Source organism: Poeciliopsis prolifica, unplaced genomic scaffold (assembly GCF_027474105.1).
Source record: "Poeciliopsis prolifica strain line A6 unplaced genomic scaffold, Auburn_PproV2 SCAFFOLD118, whole genome shotgun sequence".
NCBI lineage: Eukaryota > Metazoa > Chordata > Actinopteri > Cyprinodontiformes > Poeciliidae > Poeciliopsis > Poeciliopsis prolifica.
Genome location: NW_026562493.1, coordinates 223,170 through 236,909, shown reverse-complemented (window position 1 = coordinate 236,909; position 13,740 = coordinate 223,170). Strand labels below are relative to the sequence as shown.

General features: G+C 40.0%; 1 protein-coding gene across 9 annotated transcripts in view; it reads left to right on the top strand.

The window, feature by feature from the left end:
* Positions 1–13,740, top strand: part of agrn (agrin) — a 386,496-nt gene that overhangs the window by 328,169 nt on the left and 44,587 nt on the right. For all 9 annotated transcript variants that reach the window (XM_055024315.1, XM_055024310.1, XM_055024314.1 and 6 more), the window contains 5 exons: positions 723–850; positions 6,960–7,074; positions 10,422–10,541; positions 10,677–11,009; positions 13,409–13,601. In XM_055024315.1, coding sequence (XP_054880290.1) covers positions 723–850; positions 6,960–7,074; positions 10,422–10,541; positions 10,677–11,009; positions 13,409–13,601 — 889 coding nt within the window. The remainder of the gene's footprint in view (positions 1–722; positions 851–6,959; positions 7,075–10,421; positions 10,542–10,676; positions 11,010–13,408; positions 13,602–13,740) is intronic.

Below are 13,740 nucleotides of genomic sequence, written 5' to 3'. Positions count from 1 at the left end.
TATGTCTGTGTGTGTATATGTCTGTGTGTGTGTATATGTCTGTGTGTGTGTATATGTCTGTGTGTGTATATGTTTGTGTGTGTATATGTCTGTGTGTGTATATGTCTGTGTGTGTATATGTCTGTGTGTGTATATGTCTGTGTGTATATGTCTGTGTGTGTATATATGTCTGTGTGTGTATATGTCTGTGTGTGTATATATGTCTGTGTGTGTGTATGTCTGTGTGTGTGTATATGTCTGTGTGTGTGTATATGTCTGTGTGTGTGTATGTCTGTGTGTGTGTATGTCTGTGTGTGTGTATATGTCTGTGTGTGTGTATGTCTGTGTGTGTGTATATGTCTGTGTGTCTCAGGTTTGTTCTGTATCTAACCTGCTGTTTCTCTACCCAGCCTTCTATGCCACAGCCAGCTTTTGGGATGAGTCTGGATCTGGTAAAACTGGACCATTTTCCCCGTTTGCCTTCTCTTCTGTCATATTTCCACTCTTCGCCTCGTCCTCCTTCACTTCCTTTTTTTAACGTTTATCAGTCAAACTGCAGAAGCACCCCTCTGGGGTCGGTCAGCAGCTCCCTCACTAACACCACCCACCCCAAACTCACGATCCATCACTCACCCTTCCCTGGCACTGCCCCAGAAACCAGCAGCACCATGTGAAGGCAGAGGCTATGATGGGAAAAGCTGCATGCGCTTTAAATGTCTCACCTCTTCTCTTTCTGCCTGCAGCCACAATGAAATTCCTGGGCTTCCTGCACCTCGACCAGGTAGATGACCAGGAGATTTTCTACACCCCTGAGATGGAGGACCCCAAGTCTGAGCTGTTTGGAGAGACAGCCCGCAGCATAGAGAGCGCCGTAAGTCCAACAGCGCTGTTTGTTCGGGCCAGGCAGCATTTCTAGCTGATTTGGAGTGGATTTGCACCGTTTTTGGGTCCGTTTTTAGATAAACTCTTCTGCTAGTGGAAGCAGTTTCCCTGAACTGTATCTGCTTTAACTTCACTGCTTAACCTCTTGTAATGTGGTTCACTCAAAAAGCAAAGAGACTATGTGAAGATAAAACATCTAACATACATAAAAATCTCACTTCAATCAAATATTTCAGCGGTTTTTTCAGAGTTTTTATTTGGGTGTATGGGCTCTCCACCCACAGGGCATCATGGTTTGGACACGTTAGAAAAATGTTTAAAAATCTGAAATATTTGAACCAGATAATCCAAAATTAATCAGACTCCGTAAAACGCCAATTATGTTTCTAATTGTGTATTCTAACTATGGAAGCACAGAAAAGCAACATTTTCATCGCTCCTTAAGGCTATTTGGACCACTTAGAATTAGAAAAACATTTAACTGTGTGATAAAGAGCTGGACTGGAGTGATCATATGCTGACCACTGTTTGTGAAACATTAGACCTGTATGTCAAAAAGAAATAAAGATTTTCAGTTTTCTTACTTCAGATTCACTAAATTGTGATGATACTTAAGCAGATCAAACTTGGACTTTTAATATTTTACGTTGCTTCAACTTGGCACCATCGGTGTGTTATGACTCATCTAGAGGTGGCCAGATCATCACATGAAGGATTCATCCTCTTCACATCTCAAGCAGCCGACACACACAAAGATGAACATTTTATAATATTCTTTATTTTCAAAAATGTATTTTTGACTGTGATGTTACAACAAGTGGAGTGCGTGGCTTCAGAGTGAGCTATGGTGCCGAAAACAATAAACAAAAGGAAACTATCTGAATATTAATCGGAACTTACCTATTTGAAAATAAATCAACCAAATGACAAAAATGTACTTCTCTAATTAAGAAAAACATGAGAAAACTAAGCGGCAACATAAACAGCCGCTCAGTCCTACAAACTCCAAGAACGTTTACCAGGTGATTAACAGACAAAGAGTGTGGCTGGTGGAGATGAAGTGAGGATGGATGGCAGGAAGTCTACATCAGCAGGTTTTATATCCATCACCTCCAAGAGGCCACCAATTGGACTTCTCCATCGTCTTCTGGAAGACAATCAGGGATGGACACCTGATTGTTTCACGTTTGCATGATTAAATTTACGACGCCAGTCATAACAGGAGGAAAAAGCAGTTTTTGTTTGGTTAATAAACAAAATCAAATCTCATTTTTAAAAAGTATTCTTTATAGAATAGGCCCTGCTGGATGCGTGCGTGTGAGCGTTTGTGTGTCTGTGCGACCACTGTGTTTCACTTTCCAAGTGACCAATTTTTAGATTGTCGGCGTCGACAGGAAAAGCAAACATGAGTTAAATTCAGCAGGTAACATGCACGATGATGGGTCTTAGAAGAAAAATCCCTGTCCTTATTCTGAGCTGGTTCTGCTGCTCAAGTGTCCAAAGTGTCACTGAGGCCACAGGAGAAAGGAAAAAACAAAGACTTTGTTGCAAATGTTTTGTTTTCCAAGAATGTTCTTGTGAAAAGGCCAAAAGCCTCTGAAACAAGATTCAAAGCACCTCGACACAATAAAGCTCCTCGCAGAGCGCCTTTCTAATCCAATTCTTTCCGTTCTTTCAGGCAAGTATCACAGCGCATATTACAGACTTGACACCTCTGAAGATGCTGAGTAATATTCTGCCACGCCCAGCTGAAGCAATTTTTCTGCTCCAATACATCTGATATAAAAATAACAATAATGAAAAAAGGACAGGGAAAAAGAAAGAAAATGCATTTGGTCAGAGGACATACATCATATGATATTTAGTTTTTAATAAAAAGGAGCACAGTGGCAATCTGTTACATCAGTTGATCTGTGCTGAAGATTATCTACAGCAATTGAACCCCATTTTCTAAGACCAAAGTTAGTGGGAGGAAAAAGAAACAGCATCTCAGTTTATTTCTGCTATTCTTGTCATATTTTTCTTCTTCTGAATATTACTTCACTGCATATAGATGATTAAGTAGGAAAATCTTTGGCAATGTTTGTATGAAGAGACGCTCTTCAAGCTTAATAAGACCACAACTGGAAGAAAAAACCACCACCTCTCTGTAGCATTGTGCAGTTGCTTGCCACGGTTGGATAGTCATGCTGTTAGCAAGCTGAGCCAGACAGCCACCATAATCACAGTTTGGCCACTGACTTTCTCCACTGTCCGTTTCCTCTGTGGCGATCTGGGGCCTCACTTCTCACATGAAACGGGAGCCTGAGTGTAGGTGTGTGTGCGTGCGTGTGTGTGTAGGTGTGTGTGTGTGCGTGTGTCTGTGCTCATTAACGGTCTTAGCCTGTGGGTCTCTTGAAGCCCTGTGTGCTACTCGACAGCATCCAGCGCCCTCTTCTACATCTTGCAGGACGACCACTGAGCACACACTATACTTACACAAATGGACTTAGCGCAAGCAGAAGGCATGCAAAGTCACAAAGTGGCTCTTTACTTGAAAAGAGTTAAGCTGTAGCACAGCTCTTTAAAAAACATGGAATGTGCTTTTTCAGAGATAAATTAAAACATTTCCAAAGAGGACAGGAGTGAAGTGCGACTGAGTTTGTGTACACTGACTCAATCGCTAATCCAGCTTTGAGGGTTTTACTGCCTAATTTGCTGTCACACCTTCACAAATCTGAGGAGTATAGTGTTTGCAGAAAATATTCTTGAGCGTGCTCAACAAGATCAGCAAAGTGTTCCTAATCGGCAGTGTGAGTGGACTGCCAGTTTAAGTGTCATTACTGACAGGATAGAAATAAGATTATTAAACTTTAGTGAGGTATTTATTCTTCACTAAAGCTCACCAGCTCATCAGCTGCAGCAAAATGTGCTTCATATATTAAATTATATTGCTGTATTCAGTCATGGGCTTGTCTTAGGTTTATGTGGATCAAGTTGTGGTAAAAATAGCCCATTTCGACTAGTAATGTGCATTTTAGGCGGTACCCCCTAAAATGCACAGGGAGTTTTAATCTCTTGATCTCATTATCAAGAGATTAAAACAACTGTGTTTGTAACAGAAATGCAATATTTTTTCTGAGTTCTGTAAATGTCATTAAGTGGTACAGATTTGAGAAGTTGTTTTGATTTTGATAATAAACTAACTTATGCAAATATACTGAATAAACAACTCAATATGACTAGCCGTGGTTTTCTGTTAGTAATTACATGAAGAATGACTCTCTGGCCGTTCCCTCTTCCGCTCTTTAGAGAGTAATAAAGGTACAAACACCTCATTTTAGCTTGTTAGTTAATTAGGCCCAAGCAGCGATGCACTGGCCCAGGGCCTATTGAAATCGCAAGATTTCACGATTATCATACATTTTTTCCCCACCATTTTACATGGCCTTTTGGAGGCTTTGTCATATTCAAAAACTCACCAAACTTGGCCCAAAATGGTCCCCCGAGGAAAATTTTCAGATTCTAGTAGAGTTGCACCTGGGCGTGACCAAACTGCTCTACAGCACCCCCTAATGTGAGATAGGGGAAACCATAGGTCGTAGAGCTCTGAAACTTGTTACATAGGTAAATCCCCCCAAATCAAGAAAAAAAGTCTCTTGGCGGTACCCCCTAAAATGCACAGAGAGGCAGCCATTTTGGGACAAAGGTCAAATTTTGGCCATTTTTCACTTTTACTCATGTCAAACTTTAACAAACTCCTCCTGGAGATTTCAACCTATTGGGTTCATTCTTGGTCAGAATGCTGGTGAGGCATCGTGCTTTAAAAGTTGTTCAAAAAATTTACTTGTGTATTTGTTCAGGAGTCGTGACAGAGCGGCGAACTTGGCATACTCGCCAAAGTAAACAAAACACTTTAACTTTCACATAAAACGGTCAATTGGGACCAAACTTGCCATGAGTGATCCTGATTGGATCCCTGACGATCCAACCAGGATCATCATAGTCTCACATCATCTAAGCCCTGCCCCCTCAGAACAGAAAGTGATTTTTTTGTTTTATGTGGAAAGCTCCGCCTCTGGCTCTCTTGACCTAATTAAGATGATCTTGTGTCAAATGACAGATAACAAGTTGGTGTCACTTAGTTTAAAGCGCCAAGAGTTTTCAGTGGAGGGCATGGCCATGGCGGCAAAGTGACAGGTCATGCCGCTGTCATACATTTGGTTCTAGATTACTCATGTTGCAACCGACCTGGACCAAACTCTGAGATCAAACCTTGTCCCCCACTTGAAAGGAATTCAGTGCAATATTTGGTGGGTGTGGCCTAATTCCTCTACAGTATCCCCTAGAAAATATTTAAAAATCAGCCCTAAACCATGTTTATGAAACCTGGTACACGTGTATCATGTCAGGACCTATAAAAAAGTTTCTTGGAACCATAGTCCAAACCAAACAGGAAGTCAGCCATTTTGAATCTTTTTTTATTGACGTTTTATTGACGTATCTGAGCAAACAGCTTTCCAGGCTTCAAACTCAGTCAGCACAGTCTTGAGCCAAAAGTTATCAAAGAAATTTAACAATGTCACAGCATGTGGGCGTGGTCAAGCCTCAAATCTGGAATTTCGCCATAAAATATTTAGATGGAATAATTTCCCCATATAAGCTCCGAGCTGCATCTAACAGACCAGAGCTCATCACATTCACATGGTCAATTGGTGACATCTTTTTAGACCCACCCCTTCCAACTGGAAGTCACCTGTTTTCCTACTATTTTTCTTCCTCTTTGAGTTATTTACGAAATTGAATGAAATTGACAATAGCTGAAAGCAGAGCATCTTTCATTACAGAGCAAAGAGCAGTTCTGACTAACGGAAACGATTCCTACAACTAACCGTTCAAAGGAATCCAGTCGCTATAACTTGGCTTCCTCTGATCATACAAGTAGTCCCAAGTTGTTTTCTCTCCACTAGGCGGTGCCCTTGCACCACCACAAAGCTTGAGACGATAAATCCTTCTTTCTACACTGGCTGTTGGCGGGAGCATTGAGCAAGTTTGCACTGCGAATCCTAATCCCTGGAAGTTTGCATCCGTCTCTAATTCAGTGTTTCTCAAACTTATTCAGGGTGAAGACCAGCTAACCCATTACACAAGCTGTCAAAGACCACTTAATTTCAAATTGCCCCTGCAATAACACATCTTAATATATGATGCAACCTGAAATGAAACTCTTTGCTCATTTATTTTTCTTTGTTCATCTCAATGAGAAGAGTGGTGCTGTTTGGTCAACGTGACTGGCCACAACAAAGCACTGAAGAGGTCTCCTTGGGCATTTTGAGTTATTTACAAAATTCAATGAAAATAACAATACCTGTTTACCTGAAAGTAGAGCATCATTCATTACCAAGCAAAGAGCACTTCTGACTAACTGACTTCAGCTGATTTCTTCTCAACATTCACAAATTAATTTATCTTTCTGTATGAGAGGAATTTGTTTTTAAATCACAGCAATGTGTGGGAAGGTGGAGAAACCTTCATTGTAAACAGATGGACTTGCTATCTTTTGCTAGCACCTTGACATTCAATGGACTGTAGATTAAAAATTCATGAGATTATGATAACATAGACCTTTTTCAGGGTTTTTATTTTGTGTTACCAGGACAATAAGTATAAATATTATCATATTTATTCTAAAAATATTTTTCATCTTTTAGAATAAAATTTGCAAAGTTTTCAGTTTGTTTTGAAGATTTGGGGCTAAAGGAGAGCTCATTATGAAAGTTAGCTTTAAAAACAGTAGCTCGTCTCTTTCAGTTGCTCAGCCGGTTACATTGTGCACACCGAGTCATTGTAGGAAAAACCAATCAGAATGTCAAGGTAGCTTGGCATTTATCTTTAGGAAACCTGCTCCTAAAATTAATGTCACCTCAGCCAGCTAAATGTCAATTTGTGCTCCCACACCCAGTGGCCTTCTTCTCTGCAAACCAATTTGAGAGGCAGTCTTTCTTCTCTCCAGATAGTCAACAGTTTTGTGGAATGAAAATGTGGAGCTCATTACTGTCTTCATTTATCATCTGTTGTCTCCATCTGTATTTAAGCTGCTTTCGTTTTCTGCGTAACAGCTCAATGAGATGTTCAGGAAGTCCCAGGTGCACAAGGACTTCATGGGAGTTCGAGTTCGTCAGCTGGCTCCAAGCGGCTCCATTATGGCACTAGTGGAGGCCCATTTCAGACCTGGTGAGAAACGTACACATGCAAAACACAACAGACTCAAAATAGAAAGAGAAAGCATAATCTTTCTAAAAAACAATTAGCTTTTCATGATTCAGCTGTTCTGGCACCTAAATTTAGATTGTTCTTTACTACATAGCAAATTGCAGCCACCAAAAATGTTTGCATTTTCTCTTCCATCCTTTTGTCTTAGTCATTAGTTTTCCCAGTTTACCAATAATCCTCACACAAATGTAAAGTAATAAATGTGCACTGGCCTAAATAAAATCAGCTGACTCCATGAAGATCAGGCAAAAAAGAGCTTTAGAAAAAATCCAAACTATTTCTGAATAATGAGTTGTTGATTTGGTCTGTTTGGGGCAGCTTTTCAGAAACCTGGTGAGTTATGAAAGCTTATTGAGGTCAATAGAAATGGGGGATAGACAACGATGTAGTGATCAGTAAAGCAGCTGAATGATTCATTACAGTTGAAACAGAGAAGTTTATCCTGTTTTATAAAAACTCCTCCATACATACAACCAACAGCTGCAGAGTAAGGTAGCAGATGGCCACCAAGTTGTGGTCATCTGCTACCTTAGATCAAAGTTTTAAATCTGAAAATAAAATATTGTGCCTGCACTCAGCTCCAAACCAGAAGAATCCAAAATGAAGGTTTACCTGCTCCAGCTGAGCCCGTCATTCAGCGGGAGGATGAGTTGGAAAGCTTCATAAAAGGTTTTTTATACTCTAAATTCTGTTCTTTGCTCTGTCTTCTTAAGTCATCAAGTTAATATTTAGAATATGACAGAAGCTCAAATATTTTTCTGACTCTGAACACGACATCCTCAATAGTGACTCCTGCTCCTCCATGATGAGAACACACTTAGCCCAGCATGTCCTCAAACTCTGAATATTCCAGAGGTGTGCCGATTGATCGGCCACCGATTATAATTGGCTGATTTCCGTGAAAAAGTGTATGATCAGCGATCATCGATCACAGACTCTTGTTGCCGATCACACAAACCAATCACCTTTCTATCACTTCACAGCTTGCCTATGCAGCTTATTTCCTCTTTCTTCACACTGCGCAAGAGTGGAGCAACTAATCCTGTCGTGTGGAACTTTAATAACACTCAGAGTGAATGGGAAAGTTTGCATGTTGCAGCGGAAAATTACCTCGAAGGAGAAGCACATCAAAATATATGAACACAGCAAATATAACATGACATTTAAAAAATGAGCACTTGATGGAGTTTGGCTGTTTCAAGGCTCACTGCAGGAAAAAACGACATTCGTGGCAAACAGTCCGTAGGCAAAGCAGTGCACAACTACCAACACTCACCCGGATTAGCATGATGGTCAGAAAGCTAAACGAATAACCCAAAAAATGATTTAAATCAACGAACTAGTGGTTCTGCTGGTTCTGCTGTTCTTGCTGTTGGACCGCCGCGCCTCGCTGCTGCTAGTAACATTTGAGTGACTGAACCCGCTCAGCCTCCACCAGACAGTGAACTCTCACACTGAACGCTGCTTAAAGCTGCAGCATGTAACTCCAACTAGCAACATTTTACATATGTGTTCAAACTAAGATGGATAATCTCTGAAAAAAATCTGTCTCTTCTGCCTCCTCCATGCAGGAGGCAGGATTACTCAGCTCGGTCCAATCAGAACCAGCATTACTCAGCCAGCCGTGCTCACAGGAAGTTTGGATTTAGTAACTAATGAATGTTTGTGAATGAATGTTTCTTTTTCACTTGGCATTATTTGATATAGACAGTGAAGTGAGATTTCTTTGACTCATGTATAATTCAGGGTACAGAGAATCTTACTGTTGAATATTGTTTTACTGGCTGCAGGTTTTTCAATTGTCATCTTGACTGAGTGTCCTAATGATGGTACTCCCTCCACTCTTCATGTCTTTAATACATTTTTTAGCTTCATATTTACTTTTTAGTAGCATTTTATTAACACTATTATAGAATAAATTGCCTTTTTTCTTATTTTGTCTTTGTAAGTACTTTGCAGACACAACATACTTGCATGTTTTATAACCCATGTTTTCAATGTTTTATATCTAAATTGGGTGAATTTATTACCAGATCATTTTTGCCAGATCACATAGTAGCATTTTTACATAACACAAAATATTAACAACCAATCCAGGTGATGGACAATGATCAATATTGGAATCCGCAGCAAAAAACCTGATCGCAGCATCCCTAATTATGACATAACTCATTGATTTTTACTATCATTTTAATCTGATGGCTGATTGAATCTGGACTTCGGTGGCCTGCCAGGCTCTTTTCACATGATACTGTAAACAGCAAACAAATTTGTTTTAGTTGGTTTATTTCTTGAGACAATATGTAAATTATACATTTTATTTAGCTATAAATATGCCATCTTATTGTTGTTAGGCTCCACTAACAGTTTTCTTTTTTATTGATTAGGTATTCAGGGAGCATATCAGTCACAACCGATAAATTGTTCCATAAATTATTGCAATAGACATGAATATTGTGGTGAAAGTGAAAGACATTTGAAATACCTGAAATAAATAAAACAAAACAACAAACAAATGAGTCATGAAGTCTTTGTAAACAAAACCGCCCGTCAGAAAAAGAGGCTATCTGAGAGCAGAGCAGCAGACTGAAGACTTTATTAATATAATGGTTATTGGCAGAGAGTAAGAAAAGAGAAATACGATAAATCATGCAAATGGGAATTACTGAGCTTGTTTTAATTTATCATGTGATTAATTTATTTTTTGTTTATTGTGACAGGCCTAATCATTGTTTACTTATTTACTATTGATCTCATATAAAAGTAAACCTGTATTTTTATCTCTTCAGTAAATGTAAAGTCATCCGGTGATTTAGACTTTCTTTTCTTTTTGGGATGATTTATGATCAAATCTTAGTTCCTCTTTCTGTTGATTCAGAAAACATTAAAAAACAAATGTTTGGCTTTTTTTCTCCTACAAATATAATTTGATCTCAGATCAAATACATCATAAATGGGTGTTTCATCGACCGTCTGCAGCAAACAAAACCACGTCTTCCTCCTCCTCCCTTCTCCTTCCTGTATTTTTTATGGCCAACATTTAGCGTCCTTCATACCCTTCACACGTCTCCCCTCCACGGCTTGTAAAACAAACATCTGCGGCGAGCATTAGGAGAGCGATTCATCTGGAAAATAAAGAAAGTGGAACCAGCAGCAACTGGAGGACAAGAAGTCCGCTGAGACCCTCCACCTGTCACACACAGGGCTGTTTGATATATTCATGCTAGCATTAAAAGAGCTGAAGTCCTGTGTTTGCAGCGTTCCTCAGAGGCCTTGTCCTGAATCCCTGAACCTTTTCTTTGTCGTAGATACGAGATACAGCGTGGAGGATATCGAGGGAGCGCTGCTGAAACAGCTCAAGGCTTCCAAAGACACCAGCATCTCTGTAAAGAAGCCAACGGCAGAGAATATTCGCTTCACTAATGATGGTAATGTGATATAGCTTAACAGCAAAGTGGAAAAATTTAGAAAAAGAAAGAGGGAATTACTGTAACTTATTCAGAAGGTTTTCTTAAACTGAAAATCTCAAGCTTTACATGTTTAAACTGTCATTTTTCCAACAGGTCTGTCCACCATCCCACTGTTTACCACCGCCGCCGCCGCCGTCACCACAGCCTCCCCCGTCCCCACATCTAGGCCTCATTCCCCTCACTTCACACGCCGCCCACCAGGAACCACCCGCAGGCCCACCAGCTCCAGACGCACCACCACCACGCGGGCTCCGCCCACCAAAACCCTGCGTAGCACCTCAGCGCCGCTCGCTACGACCGGGTGGTCCAGAACCCAGAAGCCCTGCGACTCCAACCCGTGCCTCAACGGGGGAACCTGTGAAAACGACGGTGACGATTTCAGCTGCAAGTGCCTGGCTGGACGAGGAGGGGCAGTGTGTGAGAAATGTGAGCCGTATTTTCCATCTTCTGTTCCGGTTTACTTTCCTTGTTTATTATTAGACTGAAAGCAGAAGTTTCAGGGTTTGCTGCCACCTTAAATTTATGAAACAGCCAGATCAGAGCAAACATCTCAGAGACATTTAAAGTCCTTCCATTGAATAAATCACTCTTTATTGATCCATTATAAAAGATCATCTTTGGAAACTTTATCCTTTCATACTTCAGTGTCTAAATAAAGCAGCAAAAACATTTTAATGCAATGTCAAATATTTAAGGTTAGATAAAAAGCTGAGCTTCAAGAAAAACCTTCTTAAGCATTCATGTTCTTCAAGCTGTTGGAGTTTCCTATTCTTTGTTTTATCATTTAGAATTTGTGAATCATGTGTGTCATCATCATCATCATCATCACCACAGAGCAGCAGAGGCTTATTGATTGGATTTTTAATGGGATTTTTGGTTTGATAAAACAACAGATAACACATCCAATAAAAATAGAAATCTCCTCGAGTGTGGGGAAATTCACAAAATTATAAAAGTATAATAATATATAAATGAAGATGATTTTATTTATAATTAAAATATGTGCACATATGTAAATGTGCATTAAAAACAACAGGTTGATTACAATAACAGAAAATGGAGATGTCGACGGTTATTGAGTCAGTTTGGAGCAGAGATGGCAGAAGGATCTGCTTGATTGCTCCTTTAGGACGCAGCCGTCTGTCCTGACTGTCAGTCTGTCCAGGTCAGAATGTCAACAGTGGAGCAACAAGGCAGAGTGCCCTTAGTAGACACTGAATATGCACCTCTGTGTGTGTTTCTGTGTAAGGTTGAGAAGTGAATGTGGAAGAGTTCCAGGTGTGAATAGTTCAGTACTGTGGCTGTTCTGCCGGTTCTAGCTGAGTGCTGTGTGTGAAGGTGGCAGAGGGAATGATGGCTCCATTTACTGCGGGATTATGGAGGTGAAATGTTAAGTGGTCACAGATGTGGATTTATCGGGCCATTTACAGCTTTACAAATTAACACCACAGAACCAAACATCAGGTTTGTACATGTACATATAGAGTTTAAATCAAGTTAAAAAACAAAAAAGGCATGTTTAGTCAGACACAAGCTGTTTCTTCTGCTGCCTGACCTTCAGCTCCAGTGATTCACACAGTTTCATCATCCCAGATATGTGCAGCCACTGAGCTGCTGCTCACCAACAGTAAGACCAAATCCAGAAAGCTCTGCAGAGCTTTTATTTCTTCCCCGCTCTGGGATTTCAGGCTTGCAACGCAGCGACCTCACACAGCTGCATCTTCATATAATTGACACTAATTGCTTTGATGGGTTTTAGATGATGAGAATTACTTTGTGCCTTTGAGTTAAAGTGGCTAACTGAAATCACAAACACCCATAAGCAGCATGCACTGGCTGCCCACCGGCTTGATCAAGTCATTAGGACAGGAGGAGACCGGAGAGACAGACAGAAAAGACGAGATGGACGGAGGGAAAGGGTGACGGAAACTTAACCTGCTTCTATAAAAAAAAAAAAAAACTATTCTTCTTTCTGATTTAAAAATGTTGAACATTTTAAATAAACTGATAAAAAGAAGGTGATTCATTATGGCCACTCATGTTAATTATGTACTTTTGGCTCCTTCTTAGTACCAGTCTTTAAAAAGACCTAAATGAAATTTAAAATGTCTCATTAAAAAATGTATTCAATTTATTGAGAAAAAAATGTTTATTTTATTGAGACCCCCTTTAGCATCAGCAAGATGCTACATTAGCTTTTCTTCCTGGTGTCAGTTTACATTAAAAATACATTCACAAAACATCATTTTATAGGTGATGTATTAAAATAACACATTGTGTGTTCTGTCACTTTTAAAGAAAAGTAGGCATTACCTTAAGATAGCCAGAAATTTTAGATTTCTCTTGTATAAAAATATATCAGCTGGATTATGGTTAATCAAATGTCAAACTGTGTTGTGGCAGGAATACGTAATATCATATATGCTACAGAGTTTTCTCTTTTTAATCTTGGAATTTTACTGCTATGCAAACCTTTGAGTCCCATGCCGACATCTTCACTGTGGTCTGAGTGGTAGCTAGCCGCTAACATACCAGTAATAGTTTTTCATATTGCTAATAGAAAAGCTTGCTAAACTTTACTAGGTAAGATTGTTATCTAAAGGGTAAAGCTAACTTTTTATGTCCGTCATGTATAAGTTGCCAGTTGGCTGGACGCTCTTCATCTTCTTCATTGGGTCACGTCTGTTGTCAACCAATAGGATTTGTTTATTTGTGATTTTGTGCAGATCTTAAATTTGAGTTGGTGAAATCTGCAGAAGCCCTGTGTTAGATGCAGTATGCAGTAACAAAGTATTGACAGCAGTGACTTGTGATTTTATCTGCAGCCATCAGGTACTTCATCCCATCATTTGGTGGCCAGTCTTTCCTGGCCTTCCCAACAATGAGCGCGTACCACACGGTCCGCATCCAGATGGAGTTCAGAGCGTCCGAGATGAACGGCCTGCTGCTCTACAACGGCCAAATGAAGAAGAAAGACTTCATCTCTCTGGCTCTGGTCAACAGCAGGGTGGAGCTCAAGTGAGTGCAGGACATTTACTGATACTGCTGGATTGAATTTAATACGAGGTTTCGTCCTCCGTCCATTCTTATTGCAAAAAGTTGTGATGAAACATTAATGATCCCCGTGAGGGAACGAGGTCATTGCAGCAGCAGCTGG